Consider the following 18,470-nt stretch of genomic DNA (forward strand, 5'->3'; position numbering starts at 1 on the left):
GTGACCTAGCAAACCCACTCCTAGGTATTTGCCCCAAGGAGATGAAAACCTGTCTTAAGAAGACATGTTCATAAATGTTGATAGTAGCCTCTTTCATAATAGTCCCAAACTAGAAACAACCCAAATGTCCATCGACTGGAGAATGAGGAAACAAACCGTGGTCCATCCACACAGTGGAATATTACTCAGTAATAAAAAGGAATGAACTGCCAATAAATGCAACAACATGGACAGGTCTCCAACAGTCCAATGTATTAAGTTACATGAAAGAAGCCAGACTCAAAAGGCTACATACTGTGTGATTCTCTTCATATGACATTCCAGAAAAACTGAAAGCATAGGGAAACAAAACATATCAGTGGTGCCCAGAGGCTTGGGGTAGTGGGTAGGAGTTGACTACAAAGGGACACGAGGGAACTTTGGGGATAGTGGAAACGTTATATTATCATGATGGTGGTTACGTGACTGTGGGCATTTATCCAACCTCGTAGAACTATAAAAATTTCATTCATCTATAGAACTGGATGAATTTTATTGCAGGTAAATTATACTTCAAGAAAGTTAACTAAAAAAAATGTAAAAGCACGTTAGTGTATTTAGTGTATATCTGTATAAGCATAAATATACATGTATTTAATTTATAGCATGAATACAGAACTTTATGTGGGTAACTAAAAGCTCTTTTTGTGGAAAGGAGAATATTATGAAATCAACAGTTGGACTACCAGCTGTAAGCCTGATTTTTAGTAGTGTTTTTAATTGGGATACAATGATATAAACCTGTCTAACAACAAAGAAGTCTCTCTTTTAATTTTATTGAAGTATAGTTGATTTACAATGTTGTGTTAATTTCTGCTGTACAGTAAAGGGACTCACTTATACATATATATATTCTTTTTCATATTCTTTTCCATTATGGTTTATCACAGGATATTGAATATAGTTCCTTGTACTATATACAGTACATTGTTTATCCATTCTATATATACTAGTTTGCATCTGCTAATCCCAAACTCCAATCCTTCCCTCCCTTACCCCTCTCCCCCTTGGCAACCCCAAGTCTGTCCTCTATGTCTTGTGAGTCTGTTTCTGTTTTGTAGATAATTTCATTTGTGTCATATTTTAGATTCCACATATAAATGATATCATATGGCATTTGTCTTTCTCTTTCTGACTTACTTCACTTAGTATGATAATCTCTAGGCCCATCCACGTCGCTGCAAATGGCATTACTTCATTCTTTATTTTTTTTAATTTTTATTTATTTTTTGGCTGCATTGGGTCTTTTTTGCTGTGCACGGGCTTTCTCTAGTTGCGGTGTGTGGGCTCAGTAGTTGTGGCACGCGGGCCCTAGAGTGTGTGGGCTTCAGTAGTTGCAGCGTGTGGGCTCTAGGGCACACGGGCTTCAGTAGTTGTGGCACACGGGCTCAGTAGTTGTGGCTCGCGGGCTCTAGAGCGCAGGCTCAGTAGTTGTGCACGGGCTTAGTTGCTTGGCGGCATGTGGGATCTTCCCAGTCCAGGGATTGAACCTGTGTCCCCTGCACTGGCAGGAGGATTCTTAACCACTGCACCACCATGGAAGTCCTATTTCATTCTTTTTAATAGCTGAGTAATATTTCATTGTATATATATGTATAAAACACATGTATATAAAAAACATATCTTCTTTATCCATTCATCTGTCGATGGACATTTAGGTTGTTAACATGTCTTGGCTATTGTAAATAGTGCTATGAACACAGGGGGTGCGTGTATCTTTTCAAATTTTAGTTTTGTCTTTGTATATGCCCAGGAGTGGGATTGCTGGATCATATGGCAACTCTATTTTTAGTTTTCTAAGGAACCTCCATACTGTTCTCCGTAGTGGCTGCACTAATTTACATTCCCACCAACAGTGTAGGAGGGTTCCCTTTTCTCCACACCCTCTCCAGCATTTATTATTTGTAGACTTTTTAATGATGGCCATTCTGACCGGTGTGAGGTGATACCTCACTACAGTTTTGATTTGCATTTCCCTAATAATTAGCAATGATGAGCATCTTTTCATGTGCCTATTGGCCACCTGTATGTCTTCTAACAAAGGAGTCTCTTAATTTCACCACCTAACATCCTATTTGTTATTTTGCATATTCCCTTCGAATCTTTATCCACCTGTTATAACTTACTAACTTACAAACATGGTGTGCCAACTATTTACTGTCACGTTATTTTCACTTCACTCAAGACTTGAAAAATGCCCCAAGTTTCTATCTAGCTGTTCTTATGCACAGCTGCGTAACAGACATTTTGTTGAGGTGGCATATCATATTTCATCACTCCTCTCTTGTGGAATTCAAAAACATCTCCAGTCATTTGGCTCCAAATCTCCTGGGGACGCTTGCCCAGGGCAGAGGAGGCAGGACCACAACTCGAGCTCCAATCTCATGTCGCCAAGAGGTTGGCTTTGCCTCCCACCCTCCAAATTCCAGAGGAATGCCTGCTTCTTACTCACTGGCTTGAAACTCCAGAGAGTATCCAGAACTCTCTCTGCTTCTTTCCCTCTTCCCTTTATCTTTTTACCCCTAAGCGTACTTTGTGTCCGGGGAGCCCCGTGCAGTTTCCATGGCATTGTCATGTCCGCCACGGTTCCAAACCTATGAGGTTAGTGAGATTATTTCCATCTTGAGGTAGCGCAGGCTAAGTTAGGGGGAGCGAAATGGCTTATTCTGGATCCCACCGCCTGTGAGGGCCTGGGCAGACCCATCCCTAGGTCTTCTGAATTCTCTTCTCCTCCTCACGGCTACTTTGGCTCAGCCCCAGCTCTGGCACTCTGTGACTGACTGGTTTTCAGGAACATCAATGTTTTCTTTCTAAATGGAGTTACTGTGTTTAATAGTTCAAAATCTTTCCCTTCAGAATGTTGAAAACAGTGACCCAACAACCTTTTGTAGGAGAAAGAAACCTGTAAAATAACTCATCTTGACAAAATGAGATCTGTGTTTGCCTCAGAGCTATTTCTCTTGACCAAACAATCAAACTCAGCCATATCTATGTTCTAAGGATGCCCAAAAGAAAGCTCTCAAAATCAAGTAGGCATCATAAAAGCAAAGGCTTAACGTGGTTTCATTACAGGTATTTTGATTTGGCAGGCTGGCAGCTGGGTTTCACATGACCAGGATGACAACAAACGTGGGAGCAGCGTTGCTCCCCATATTTACCTGTCTTGTCAGGAGGTGTGCTGGTCGTGTTGACATTCACAGGGGCAGACGTGGTGGGAGAGGGAGGTAAGGATTTCACAGGTGACAGGGTGTGGGAAAGATCAGTGGGAGGCACAGGGGAAGAGATAGTTCCAGACTGGGGGAGCATAGCAATGGCAGGGCTAGAAGCAATGGGAGCTGAAGGCTGGGGAGAAGAAAGGGGAATCACCCCTGTTGGAGAGTGAGGGCTGTGGATTACAGGTGGATGAGCTAGAGGCTCAGCAAAAGAGAAGGCACTGGAGGTCTGGGACACAATGGTGGCCTGAGGAGCAAGTGGGATGGAATTGCTGGAAGAAGAAAATGGTGGACCGTGTGGATGACCAGCAAGACACACAACGGGATCCTGCAGGTCACTAAAAGAAAGAATCAGAGAGATGCACATGAGACACGAATGAGCTACAGAGGCTAATCTCTTCTTCTGGCAACCATGTGACACCACCACGGTGACATGGCTCCACCAGGGACCTGCCACTGCACATCTTCTGTGTACCTGCTACTGGCCTCCTGCCCCTGCCCACTGCCAACACCTTCTCCCTGGGAGGGGAATGAGCCAGGAGGGATGCTCTTTCATGAATTCCCAGTTCTGCTTCACTTGTTCACTGCTGCTCTCTGACTCTATCAGTCAGTTGAGGAGATCTGGTAACATTTCCAGGTGCTTCTTGCGGGGGGGAGCTATTAAATGCCCTGCGACCCAACTGGTAGTTTCCATATACTAGGAATCTGTCTTTTTTGGTGTTTTTTTGATTTTACAAAATTTACTCTCAAAAAAAATGGAATCACATGCCCAAACTGTTCCCAACATACTTAAAATTTTTCTAAAAACTGAATCAGATGCCAAAATACCATTTTCCTTTAATATTCAAATCCACACTGACAAAACTGGCTCATCATTTTTGGAACAACTGATTTGACTTAGAAGCTAAAGCACACCCATTTCAAAACTATGTCTGTCCATAATAGATTCACTAACTCGTGTCAACTCAGTATTAACAATGGCTTCAAAGTGGTATGGCGTAAACTGAAAAGCAGTTCTAAATTTACCAGTAACAACAAAATGTTCTTCAAATGTTTCTTACAGTTTTTGCAACCAAAGTACATAATTCTGTCAATTACAATTACAATCTTCTGCATATTGATTGATAGAAGAAAAAATATGTAGAAATCACTATTATTAATTTGTAGAATGGAATTTTTCATTCCAGCAAATTCTTGTACTGGTCTTGGTGGGTCACAAATAAGCTTTTCCTTTCCAAGAAACTTCAAATTTAGGTCGTTCACGTGCACACTGGTGATACTGGCTAGGAAAGGTAAATCACACTGCCATTTTTGTTCTTCAATGTGTTGAATTTTGTTTCAAGAAAATCTTGAATTGGAGTTAACAATGCATAAATTTTTGTGAAACTGATGAGCATAGGAATCTGTCTGAATCAATTTTATGCTGCTATAGCCTGCCATGGTCCTAACTAGCACATAGTATGTGAACAAGAAATGCTTGCTGAATGAAAAAATGGATCAAGCTGGGGCCAAAAGGGTGGTCCCCAGCTTGTACATCAGCTACACCCTCAATGTTACTGTAGCCCAGTGGTTCTCAACCTTGGCTGTGCCTGAGAATTACGTAGAGGACTTTTTTAAAAAACAGAGAGATTTCTGTGGCCTCTCCTAAGTATCTGATTCAGTTGGTCCTGGAGTGGGGGTGAGGTTCCCAGGCCCATGTATTTTCATGACATGGAAGACTGAGAAGAACTCATCTACCATCTGGCACAAAATCCACCAGTCTTCAGGGGAAAAGGCAACAAATTATCACCCAGGGAAGACTCTGATGGATCCAGTTTTAGATGGTGACTTAGAACACCAGTGAGAATGTATTCTTGGAGCTTCTCTTGGGTTAGAGGAGGGAGGAATATCAGGTTGAGAGACCTAAGGAAAGTCATACCCATAAAAAGAAATGCTGGCTCAACCCAGTCTGGGCCAGGCACCCAGCTGGAAGCCTCTCCCCACGGCCTGATGTTCGGGAAGCAGTATGGACAAAGGGGTGCCAGACAGAAAGATGATGAGTCGCGAAGCCTTGGCTGGGGCTCCAGCTCTCACTACTCCTCTGGGCAATCCACCCAACTTCTCTGAGCCTCCATTCCCTAAATTGTATAATGCGGCAACCCATCTGGCCAAGCTGTGGCAAAGGTGCTTTGAGAAGTGTAAATTAAATTTCCTTCATATTATCTGGGGGCTGCAGCAGCTGGACCCTTTAGCATGGGGCTCCCATTCACTGGGCTCAACCATGAAGAGGTTGCCCTGTACTGCTCTCATCACTTCTGCTAATCAGAGCCCTTAACCCACCGGGTGAGGTACGTGGTGAGCATCAGAGCAGTGGCGGGCAACGCCACCTATACGTTAGAAACCTTGGAGCACTTCAGCACCAGTGCCGGGGCTCCCAACCCAAACCAAATGAGCGAGAATCTCTAGGGTGGGGGTGGGTGCAGGCATCCATATTCATTTTAATGTGCTTCTTTGCTGAGGCACAGCCTAATACAGTAAACTGTACTAATCTTACATTTAGAGCTTGAAGAATTATAAAAATTGTAATTGTAATATGTATACACCTCTATCATCACCACCCAGATCAAAATATAGAGTATTTCCAGCACCCCAGAAGGACACCTTGACACATCAGTTTTAAAAGAGCCCCATGTGTTTCTAATGTACAGCCAATCTTAAGAACCAATGCACTGGAAAGACACTGGGCCATCATCTAATTCTAGCCTAATTTTTAAAAAATCCAGAAACCTAGGCTGCACCCCAGACCAATGACATCCCTAGCTCTGCGGGTGGGAGGCAGGCATCAGCGCATGTATGTATGTATGCATGCATGTATATGCTGTGTCGCACAGCTTGTGGGATCTTTGTTCCCTGACCAGGGATTGAACCCGGGCCCCAGCAATGAAAGTGCCAAGTCCTAACCACTGGGCCGCCAGGGAATTCCCAGCATTGGTGTTTTTAAAACTCCCCAGATGATTCCAACATACAGCCAGGGTTGAGAACCACTGTTCTACAGTCTAGAACCCCACTACTCAAAGTGGGGTCCATGAACCAGCTTCACCTGGTTCCCCCAATGTTAATATCTAACATTTGGAGTTTAACCCAAATAGCTACCAAAATTTAGCATATGACAAAGGTGGCATCTCAGATAACTGAGGAAAAGGTGGACTTTTTAATAAATGGTGCTGGGACCACTAGATAGACATTGGAAGAAGATTAAATTAGACCCAAAGCTCCCACTACATAAGAATAAATTCCAAGTGGATCTAATGTAAAAACAAACAAACAAAAAAAGAAACCATACAAGTACTATAAAAACACAAGGGTAAATTCCTCTATAGCCAGGCGTAGGGGAAGGCTTTCTAATAATGCCTCCAAATCCACAAGCAATAACACAAAAGATTGGTAAATTTGACTACATAAAAAAAATTTAATTTGCACGACAAAAACATCATAAACAAAGTCAAAAGATAACTGACAAATTGGAGAGAAAATATTTGCAACATATACCACAGATAAAGGGCTAATATCCACCATATAGAAATATATAAATTACTCTTAAAAACTGATTAAATATCTAGTGGGAAAAAGATATGAACACACAATTCACAAAAATACAAAAAATGGCCCCACGTATATGAAAAGAAAATGTTCAAGCCGTTTTAATAAGAGAAGTACAAATAACACTAAGACACCATTCCTCATCTACCACACTGGAAAAATTTTTCAATATGAGGACACATTCAGTTGGTGAGGCTGTGGGAAGTCAGAATAGTGTCAATGCTCCCCAGGTGATTCTAATGTGCAACCAAGATTGCAAACCATTGGTTTAAAGTGAAGTAAACTTCATACAAAAGAAAACTGTGCTTTTTCCCTAAAATTGAAAGCCCTTCTTCACCGTCAAAATTTCAAATTCCTTAGCCAGCATGGCGATTAAGTATTATTATTATTAGGAAAAGGGTCAGCATATTTGCTACATACCACTGCAGTCTTTCTAACTCTTCCGGGGAGGAAGGGCAGGGGATCCTGACAGAGCAGCAGCACTGTTCTGCAGGAAACAAAAAGAAAAGAAGAAAATGGTCAAGAATAAGGCAAGGCAGAGGCTCAGCTCCGTCAAGTACAACAGTTCTTACACTGATGGGATTTTGAAGAGCATTAGTCTAAAACAGGTGATAAAATAAATTGGATTCCATTATATTGACAATTACATATAAATAGTAGGTGCTCAAAAATATTTACTGAGTGAATAATTTGGGGTTATATGCACACAGTATCAATCGCTGTTCAGCAACTCCTAAGAGAAATTCAGGAGTAAATATATCCCAGCAGCAATCGATCGAGCACTCCAAATAGAATTCTCCCTCTCAGTAGGGTTTGTTTTATCATGATTTCCAATACAGCATACTGAAACTTTACTGAGAAAGTGGGAAAAATCACCTTTTAGAGCTCCTTAAAAACTGCCCAAGGACAAGAGTCAAAACAGAAAGCTGTAACATATGTAAATTTATTCACTGTATTTTCAATTTTGAAAAGAACACATCAAAGTCATGTGAAAATGAACACAGCAATAAAGATAGAGACAACTTACCCATCGGTCGAATCTTTACTGTTTGCAAAGCAACCATCACAGCACATATGTTCATTGTCTTATGCAGTTTTATTGTGAATGTACAATTTAATGTGCTATAAAGAGAAATATATATAACCAGAGTGTTACTAAACTGGAAACCTACCTACATATTTGTAATTGCTTTTTCAAGCTTAGAGTGAGGAAAGGGGGCACTGACACTGATAACTTGCAATGTCACCCCAATAAGCTTGTAAACACCCACCTATCATGGGCTGAACTTTACCCCAAAGACTTTCTAGGACGAAGAATTTATAGAGGTTTACATTCACAGGGACTGCAAACCAGAGACCCTCTGACCACACACAGCTGCTGAGTCGTTTTGCCTGCCCGCATCATGAACATACAGGGGTGAAACCTCGTGGCAAAGACAAGCATCCTGACATCTAGAGTCTTACCACCCACCCACACCGCCTGGTGTCTGGAGACATTTGTGTTTCCATCATGAGAGCCCTTTCACATACCAGCCTAGATGAATAGCAAGGTCTCTTAAATCCAAAATCTTTCTGGCAGTTCAATTCAGGTCATCAGATAACCAGGAATTTAAGACATTCTGTTTCTTTTTTACTTTTGTCTTGGTTTAGGTCAACAAAATATTAATGTTGCAAATAATGAAAAGTGAAATAACAAAATACATATAGTGAATAGGAATCTGATCTACAATTTCACGGAAGACTTGCCTTTATTTGTACCAATGAACCGTCTGATGAGTAGAAACTGTTATTTTATAGGACTTTTACCCTCACAGAATGCTCAAGATTCAGGTAGTGAGATTATCAACCTAAAAGCCATTGGCTTATGCAGCCAGGACAGCCAATGGACATAATTTCAAATGATAATCTGTGTAACCTCAAATAGCTGTCAGGCAATCTCTGATTCATCCTTGCACACACTTTTTTTTTTCTTTAATTTCTTTCTTTCTTTCTTTCTCTTTATTTTTGGCTGCGCTGGGTCTTCGTTGCTGCACGCGGGCTCTCTCTAGCTGCAGAGAGCAGGGGCTACTCTTCGTTGCGGTGCACAGGGTTCTCACTGTGATGGCTTCTCTTTTTGCAGAGCATGGGCTCTAGGCGTGTGGGTTTTAATAGTTGTGGCTCACAGGCTCCAGAGCACAGGCTCAGTAGTTGTGGCTCACGGGCTCTAGAGCACAGGCTCAGTAGTTGTGGCGCACGGGCTTAGCTGCTCCGCGGCATGTGGGATCTTCCCAGACCAGGGCTCGAACCCGTGTCCCCTGCAATGGCAGGTGGATCCTTAACCACTGCACCACCAGGGAAGTCCCGACCCTTGCACACACTTTTTATTTTCTTCTTTTCTCTTTCTTTCCTATCTTTTCCTTCCCCCTCTCTCCTTTTCTCTCCTAGTTCCATATTATGTTCCTTCTCTGTGTGGCCTTCACCCTGACTAGACCACTGGGAGCCATTTGTTGGCCCTACTGGTGGCCTGTGGGGCTAAGGGAACTGATGACCGTTAGCTTCATAGAACCAGAGGCAAATGGCCCAACACCACCCACCCCTCTGTGCTTCATAAAGAAATGAGAATATGGGCTTCCCTGGTGGTGCAGTGGTTGAGAGTCCGCCTGCCGATGCAGGGGACACGGGTTCGTGCCCCGGTCCGGGAGGATCCCACATGCCGCGGAGCGGCTGGGCCCGTGAGCCATGGCCGCTGAGCCTGCGCGTCCGGAGCCTGTGCTCCGCAACGGGAGAGGCCACAGCAGTGAGAGGTCCGCATACCGCAAAAAAAAAAAAAAAAAAAAAAAAAAAAAAATTAAAAAAAAAGAAGAAATGAGAATATGGATATGACAGTGATATGTGTTTGGAAGAATAAAAAATTATATATCCAAAATGTCACTAATGTGTATTTATTTTAGAGGAATGCTTTTGAATTTGCACCCTAAAGACTCCTTGTACTTTATTTCTCATGAGTAGAGAAATAAGGTTATTTACATAAAAGTATTAAAAATGACTGACCGGGCTTCCCTGGTGGCGCAGTGGTTGAGAGTCTGCCTGCTGATGCAGGAGACACGGGTTCGAGCCCTGGTCTGGGAAGATCCCACATGCCGCGGAGCAACTAGGCCCGTGAGCCACAACTACTGAGCCTGCACGTCTGGAGCCTGTGCTCCGCAACAAGAGAGACCGCGATAGCGAGAGGCCCGTGCACCGCGATGAAGAGTGGCCCCCGCTTGCCACAACTAGAGAAAGCCCTCGCACAGAAATGAAGACCCAACACAGCAAAAATAAATAAATAAATTAATAAAAATGACTGACCTTTGGGCCTCTGCTGTAGCACACACTATAAAATAAGTCTGAAACAAAAGAAAAAAAATACGTTAGTTTGACAGTTGAAAATGTCAGGCAAGATGACCAAGGACTAATCACAGCATCACAGAATCTTAAAACCACAAGAACCCCTAGGAATCATCCAATTCACATTCCTACCAGATTAATGACATATGATCAAAGCTATTCAGGCCATACAGGCTCTACTTGGATACCTCTAGTGTCAGGAAACTCTTTACCACATAAGGGAGCTCATTCTCCTGGAGCCCTGGTTTTAAGAAACTTGGTTTTACTTACAGGAAAATCTACCCCCTTGTAATGTCCATCCATTGAGCCTAGTTCTGATTTTTGGAGTAGTGGAACTAGCCCATTCATTCTTATACATGACAGATTTGGGGTAATTTGAATACATATCTCCTCAGGAGTAAAGAACCCCATGCTCTCCCCCAAATAATAACAATAATTATAAACAAATACAGGATGTACTATAATTACCTCACTTAAAGTTTGCAGGGTTTTGTTGAGTTCTGATCGCCTGTTAATAAAATGAGAAATTGATATGAAGGAGATCATTGGTGATGTTAAGTTCAAAACAAGTTAGATTTTTAGCAATTAAATTAAGCATATGGTATTTATTGCTTGCAGTGTTCACTCTGAAGAAATACTGGGTATAACAAGAGATTCCTATGTGGGAAAAATTAATTATTCATATGACAAGGGAAACTAACCAGACAGAAGCTGTATCGGTTCTAGCCAACAGCAAGATATAAATTATGGTTGAACAATCTTATTTCATTAGGCTACTGCAACCCCCAGGCAGCTGCTTCTGGCAAAGGGCCAGAGGAAGAGCTGGCCGGAGGCACAATTTCTGAGAGGGGCCAGCCACTCACCCTGGGGGCCCTCTGTCTCTGATTTCCTACTCATTCTCTCTCCAACTGACCCCACCTGCCCTCTAGCACTCCGCAGCCCTGCCTTCCCCTCCTCACAACTCCTCTTTAGGAATTTCCCTCATTGCTGTCCTCCAATCCCACTCCAACAGTTTTATTTCTTCAATGTGGCAGCTTCCCATGAACTTAGGATGAAAGAAATCTAGTTAAAGGACTCACGTTAAGGCAGAGATTCTCAACTGGGTTGACTCTGCCCCCCGCCAAGGGACACCTGGCAATATCTGGAGACATTTTTGATTGTCACAATTGGGGGCAGGGTGCTCCCTGCATCTAGTGGGTAGAGGCCAGGGATCTGTTACACATCCTACAATGCTCAGCACAGCCCCACATAACAAAGAATGATCAGGCCCCAAATGTCAACAGTGCTGAGGCTGAGAAATCCTGCTCTAAGGACTGGGCAATAGTTCTTGGCTCCAGGGAAGGTCTGGAGAGAAGAGAAGTATCGCGGCAACAGTAGTCAGCTAGGTTTTCAAGCTGGCAGGAGCTGCTCCTGCAGAACTGGGCTCAGAGGCCACCTTCTTTCTGGGGTTTCCCTGGCCACTCCAGTCATGTCCAACTACTCTGCCTACTCTATATTCAGACACTCAGAACATCCTTTGGTAGCCTGTACGTGTCACCTTCATTGCAGGGATTATACTGTATTGTTATCATTTGTTTGCTTCCTGCTTCTTTCCCATCAGACTCTAGATTCCTGCTTCTCAAAATTGGCCTCGCGCTGGAACCACCTAGGGAGTTTTCAAAAATACCAATGCCTGCAACTCAGGCCCCAAATACCAATTTAATGTTATGGAGTGTGCCTGGATAGCAGGCGTTTTAAAAGCTCCCCAGGTGATTTTAATATACAGTCAAGGTTGAGAACCACTGCTCTAGACCCAGTTTTCCATCTCAGAGAGTTAGGTTTATCCCGATTTGTATCCCCAATGCTAGCACACAGTAGGTGTTCAACAAATGCTTGGTGGCTTTAAATGAACTCATCTATATTTCAAGTCTAGCAATTAAAATGAATTACTTACAAGTATGCTAGGTTGTGTTCTATTTACGAACTTGTGAGTTTAAAAACATGTTTCCTATCACATGTTTTGTTTTTATTGATACCTTGGAAAAGTTTTTCTCTTCAGTGTCATCACAGATACTCCTCAGAGCTTCTGGATTTGGTTCAAAAGTTTACGAAAATCTCTTTTGAAAGATAATAGCAAGGTTGAGAGTGGATGAATTTCACCTCTGATGCTGCTTCCCTGCATGAGGGCGAAGACATGAAGTTTCCCCTTGCAGTGACAGTCAAGGTGAGACTGTCTGCTGGCCGACATTTTGACCTATTGTCTAACTAGGAGCATTTATTTGTAATGCATTTCTTACTGTCTGTGCTTACCCTTGTAAACTGAGGTCTACTTAACGAAGACCTCTCTCTGACTTTTGAATGACCGATGCCTCATGAAAGCGTGAGTAAATGGTATACATGGAGTCCTACCTTGAACTCTTACTTCAACCTGGCTGGATACCAAATCATATTAAAACCCAAATACCATTTCAAATGGAGCTCTTGAAACCGTGGGTAATTATTAGTCAAATCCATTTCGCCTATAACCTGCCTTCACGAATCAAAGTCCTTTTAAGACCTGCATGTCCTCCAAGCAGCATGTAGCCTAAACAATAAGATGTTTTCCCGAGTTGTTTTCCAGGAACTTGGAGTCAGCTGTGTCTAGTTCTAGCTGAACTGGTTAAGACGGGAGAGGACCCCTGACCCTCCAACTGGGCATGCGCGAGCGTCCGATGTCCTTGGCGTCAGAGGGCTGAAAACTCTACCCTCAGATGGTGCTAAGCGCCTCCATTTTTGAACATGAAGAGGTCTGTAGCTTAGTAACACCTGCACAGAACAAAGATTACCCACCTTTTTCCAATCACCTTTCCCCATGCTCCCCACGCTCCCCAGCCTCAGACTGCCCTGCCACTTCATTCTTTACCTCATAAATACCCCAAGTCCCTGGCCTTTGGGGAGGCAGATCTGAGACTTGTTCTCCTCATGTGGCTGCCTTGGGCATAAACCCTTCTCTGTGCTGCAAACCTTGGCTTCTCAGTGTTTTGGCTTTGCTGTGCATTGGGCAAAACGAATCTGGTTTGGTGACACTCTTACATAATTCGATAGCATCAAAGAGAACAGCCTCACAGGGATATTAGTTGAAGACAGGTGACTATGGTTAGTTTGCAAAGGTCTCAAGAACCAATTCTTTATGACCTCTGGGGTCTCCCTCTTTCCTATTCTCAGTTTCCAAAAGTACAGACAGCGCAACAAGTATCCTTCCATAGTTGATGTCTTAAGTTCTAAATCAAGCAGCAGATTGATTACTCACTTCAATTCCCTTAGAGACAGGATTCCAGTTGAGGTGCCATTAGCCATAACTTGATTCTGCTAGAAGCACAAAATCATTAAGAATACAACAAATATTGTTTTGTTTTATAACACTTTCTAACAAGAAGTTGTCCTTCAGTTTTGTTGGGCGCCCAAAGAACTACACCCCAAAGACTGTGATTCTTAACTGCATGGAATATTGTCTAGCAAATGATCAAATATACATTGGCTGAGTCAGTTTTTGTTTTTATGTTTTCTTTAAAAAAATATTCTGAATCAGCAAGTCTGATGTGCTAATTTCTATCTTTTGTTGTTCCAAGGGCTCCCCCAAAAGAACACTATTAAATTTCTCTATGTGAACGTAAAAAGGGACACTTGGTAGCAACCATCACTGCATTTCTAGCACCTAGCTCATTGCCTGGCACACAGTAGGTACTCAGGAAATACTGACTGAATTAACAAACCATATTTAGCTGGGATCTTCTGAACCAATCTAGGTTATGGGAAGGCTGATACTACTGTGTCTGAATCCCCCATGGGGTGAACAGGATCAGACTGAGGAGATAATTTTTAGGTTCAATATATTACATTTCTTACTGCTAGGAGTTTCTAATGTAATTTTAAATTTTGACTGGCAATAGAACTGTATCATATAAATACTCTATTCAGCATCAAACCTAGTGAAAACTAAAATATAATTTTTAACAAAATACCATGATTATCACGAAGTCAAGCCCTCTCAACAAAGCTAATGTTTCAACAACACGTACTTTATTTAAATTTGGTGATAAAAGTAAATATGCTAAATATCAGAAATAATTTGAACCTTAAATCTTTAAATATATGAAAATTCACTTTTTAAATTGCAATTAAAAAATCTTTAAAACCTACCTGGGTAACATTGCTTTCTTCATCATATTGAAACATGATCTCACCTCTAAAAAAGGCTAAAAATAAATTTTCATAAAGAAATTTGAAACTTGCATCCTTAAAGTTTGAGGATTAATACAATACAGAAAAATATTATCAGATTACTTTATAAACAATTTCATCAAATTCTTTGTTATTCACATTTACTTTCTTTTTATCAGAAAGTTACTCAACGATTATCAATCAGTATAATTTTCAGAAAATATCAACTATACATTTTATGTGGGAATGCAGAAAAACACAAAACTTGTCCCCTTGTCAAGAAATTTTATCCCTATCTATGTGCTTCACATCAGGACTTTGTTTCCCTTAACGATGTTAACTGGGGAACTGTGGCTCTAACACTGCAAATCTTTTTAAGCTGTTATAGTTGCAGTTATGGGAGACATGGGAGGGAGGGAAAAAGGATTTCTCAGCAGTTACACAGCCTTATGAAAGTCTATTTATTCCTTGCCATTTTGGGTTTTTCTTTTTCGTTTTAAAATACAGCTACCAGATGAAAATCAAAAATAAAATAAAATAAAATAAAATACAGCTACCAAATGCACTATCTTTCCTAGGAGCAAAGTTGAGATTTTGCTTTGAAACCTGAACAGAATGCAGAGCAAATCCTTTCTTCAGCTGAACAACTCATTGTGGCTTTTGCCCCAAAAATGCCAGAAAACCCTGTTCTGAAAATGCTTGCCTTGGGAAACACTGAACTCAATTTCAGTCAATGCCATTTCCTGCAGGGCATACTCGGAAGGGCTTTGGCCCTATCTGGAGACAAATAAAACAGAGACTTCTTAACAGAAGTACACTGTGTGCACTTCATAATCTACAGAGACAAAAAACTGGCCTCCTGATCAGAAGGGCAAGGATATCATATAAACTAGAGCAGGGTGCAGCCAACTTTTTTGGTAAGAGATCAGAAAGTAAATATTTGAGGGTTTGTGGGCTATATGTTCTCTGTCGAAACTACTCAACTTTGCGGTTGTAGCGTAAGAGCAGCCGTAGACAGTCTATAAATGAATGGCATGGCTGTGTTCCCATAAAACTTTATTTACGAAAACACGTGGCAGGCTATTATTTGGACTATGCGCAGTAGTTTGCCAACTCCTGAGCTAGAGGGTGGAAGGCCACACCGTCTCACCTTTTATTGCACTATAAAGTACAACTGATTCTCACAGCCAAGGACCCAGTGGTCCACTTCCCCTTAAAATGGCTGACAACGCCACTAGGCCAGTGATTAACATGATTTATCTATTCCAGCAACCTTTCTACTGACAACCTCAAACTCTGCATATTGATACTGAAATTTCAATTAATGCACTACATAATTATTAAAAGTAAAGATAATTGATGGGGCTTCCCTGGTGGCACAGTGGTTAAGAATCCACCTGCCGATGCAGGGGACACGGGTTCGAGCCCTGGTCTGGGAAGATCCCACATGCCATGGAGCAACTAAGCCTGTGCACCACAACTACTGAGCCTGTGCTCTAGAGCCCACGAGCCACAGCTACTGAGCCTGTGTGCCACAACTACTGAGCCCACGTGCCTAGAGCCCGTGCTCCTCAACAAGAGAAGCCACCGCAATGAGAAGCCCAACACCACAACGAAGACTAGCCCCCGCTCGCCGCAACTAGAGAAAGCCCGCGCACAGCAACGAAGAATCAACGCAGCCAAAAGTAAATTAAAAAAGATAATTGATACATGCATAGAATTACTTGTACATTTTTGCAAAACTCTTAGCTTTTAAAAACTTATTTAGTGCCTGTGTGTGTGTGCTGACACCCACAATTTTTCTCCCTCACCTCTCCATTCTCCAAGTTTATCCCTCAGCCTTATTCAGCACATGCTGAGTTTCAAGAATGTGCTGAGCGCACAGGGGTAGCAGAGCAACCAGGAAGCCACCACCTTCTGATCCTCAGCCTAACTCTACCTGGTCAGCTCTCAGTTTTTTCACCAGCCTCCATTTCCCTTAATGAATCCAGATTGGAATCTGCAAGAAGTGAAGGTTTCCAGTTTCTGGCAGGATATCGTGGAATTTCTGGTGACAAATCAGTAGGTCCCCTGAAGAGGCTGTTTTCACCAAACACTAAAACAAATGGTCAATTCAGTAGCTTAACTGGGGAAAACATTACTCTAACCAGCTTCCTGGCATCTGTTATTCAAGATGACCAGTTTTTTTTTTTCCTTAATGTTCAATTTTCAATTATCAAACATCATGTAGACATAACACTAAGCTAGACATTAGTCACCAGTCCAAAACATAGATGAAGCATGAAAATAACGAAATTATGGAGAATTCAGTAAAGAGAAGGGTAAGAGAGGAGGGAGAGGAGAAGGAGGAGAGAAGAGAGTTCCACAATATATGAAAGTGAAATGTATCCAACAAGTTTCTTCTCCCTTTAATCAAAGCCAGCTAACACTTTCCTGCTATATTCGACCTGGAGCATACTATCAGCAGAAAGCTCATGTAAGTAAACCTCACATTCACATAAATACAAAGTGTTTGCGGAACATTCTTTCAATGGAAGTTTTCTTGTTTTCTAAACTATCCAACCTTAACTTACTTCAGTTGAAATTGTTTCCTATGTTTTTCAAACAAATTATTAAACTGTTAAAAGGAACAGAATAAAAGGAAAACATTCCTATAACGATTGGCTTTTTTTGTATCACTGCAGCTACACTAAGACTTTAATATTATAAAATACTTTGTTACCTTCCTCTTCTTTCTTCCCATGGTCCAGTTCTGACCTGCCATACCATGTTTTTCTGTTTTTCACATCTCTTTCATTGGTTTTAATAGGAAGGGAGCCCAGAGAGCGAAACCAATGTCAGAAAATTGGTTGTTTCATTCCTTCTGGCCCATGGCAGAAGGGAAAATATTCCCATTTCAAAAATAGCATGCTCTCAAGCGACTGCCATCTTAATTTTTAAAAACAGTGGACAGCCTAGTTAGAGATGGCAAAATACACTATGGGCACTACTGCAATTAGCGTCCAATTAAACTCGGTGTACGTAAGATTTTCAACATTCTAGTAGAGTGGTTTGTTTTATTTTTAGCAAAAGACAACATCCTGTTTCTAAGTTATAATACTTAAGGTCCTATGGAAAACCTTGAGGATTTTATATACAAGAACTGGCTTTCAATAACTAAGTTCATTATTATGTTCATAAATCAACTCTAAGGGCATTAGCTATGGATTTAAAGCTATGGTGAAAAATATTTGGTGCAGAGCTTCATGTTCTCATATTAAGGAAGTTAACCCATTATCTCACTTACAGCCTGATCTAAAATTTGCTTTTGTTTTCATTCGAGACTCTTGGTAGCCAGGTGTGATGAAAGGAGATAAATCAGAGGGGCACACATCACATACTCAACGGCAGGAAAACAAACCATTTCTCTGTGGAGCTAATTTATCTGGTAATGTGTAGTGTACACAAGAACTAACCTGAGTCATTGCAAATAGATGACAAATTGCAGATATTTCTCTGGGGTTTGACACCTGCAAAGAAAACAAAACACAGCGGGTTAAGCATGTAAACACTTGCACTTACACACTACATTAAGAGAATTCACAAATTCAAGCATTAAGCGTGTACCAAAAATATTATACGTTGGATATAATTGGATGGATGAATTCCACAAAGACTAAAGGAATGAGAATTTTCATTTCTTAGTAGTTCAGTTATGGAACTGGACTCTACTATTCTTTAGTATGTCAGTGTCTGATCCCCTACTCCCTAAAATTTCTTTGTCCCATTCCCAATTAATCCCTCTTCTGTCCAATATAAAAGGAACAGCATGAATACAATCGAGTATAGAGACTTTAAATGAAATAGCCCTTCCTTACTCATAGGTCCTCCTTCCTTTCCTAGGCAGGGGAGTCCATGAACACTCTAATGCTGGTCTTAGCTCCTTATGCAAATGTATGTATGAAATACCATCGATGTCATGATGTCATTTCACATGGGCAAAAACTACAAAATTCAAAAAATGTTTGCTGAGCACCTACCTTATTCTATAGGCTTTGGGAGCTTCCAGATACAGACCCTGCCCTCAACAAGCTTACAATCTAGTGAGTGATACTG

General features: G+C 41.5%; 1 protein-coding gene across 14 annotated transcripts in view; it reads right to left on the reverse strand.

The window, feature by feature from the left end:
• Nucleotides 1-18,470, reverse strand: part of ADGRG2 (adhesion G protein-coupled receptor G2) — a 110,464-nt gene that overhangs the window by 21,909 nt on the left and 70,085 nt on the right. For 9 of the 14 annotated variants that reach the window (XM_082608906.1, XM_082608913.1, XM_082608910.1 and 6 more), the window contains 8 exons: nt 17,831-17,884; nt 14,355-14,410; nt 13,465-13,523; nt 10,665-10,704; nt 10,158-10,195; nt 7,858-7,952; nt 7,251-7,317; nt 3,198-3,589 (listed from right to left, as the gene is read on the reverse strand). In XM_082608906.1, the coding sequence (XP_082465032.1) occupies nt 3,198-3,589; nt 7,251-7,317; nt 7,858-7,952; nt 10,158-10,195; nt 10,665-10,704; nt 13,465-13,523; nt 14,355-14,410; nt 17,831-17,884 (801 nt within the window). The remainder of the gene's footprint in view (nt 1-3,197; nt 3,590-7,250; nt 7,318-7,857; nt 7,953-10,157; nt 10,196-10,664; nt 10,705-13,464; nt 13,524-14,354; nt 14,411-17,830; nt 17,885-18,470) is intronic. The other 5 variants (XM_082608902.1, XM_082608904.1, XM_082608909.1 and 2 more) reach the window with 1 other exon arrangement.

The sequence above is a fragment of the Mesoplodon mirus genome (genome assembly GCF_964341445.2).
Source record: "Mesoplodon mirus genome assembly, chromosome: X".
Taxonomy (NCBI): Eukaryota; Metazoa; Chordata; class Mammalia; order Artiodactyla; family Ziphiidae; genus Mesoplodon; species Mesoplodon mirus.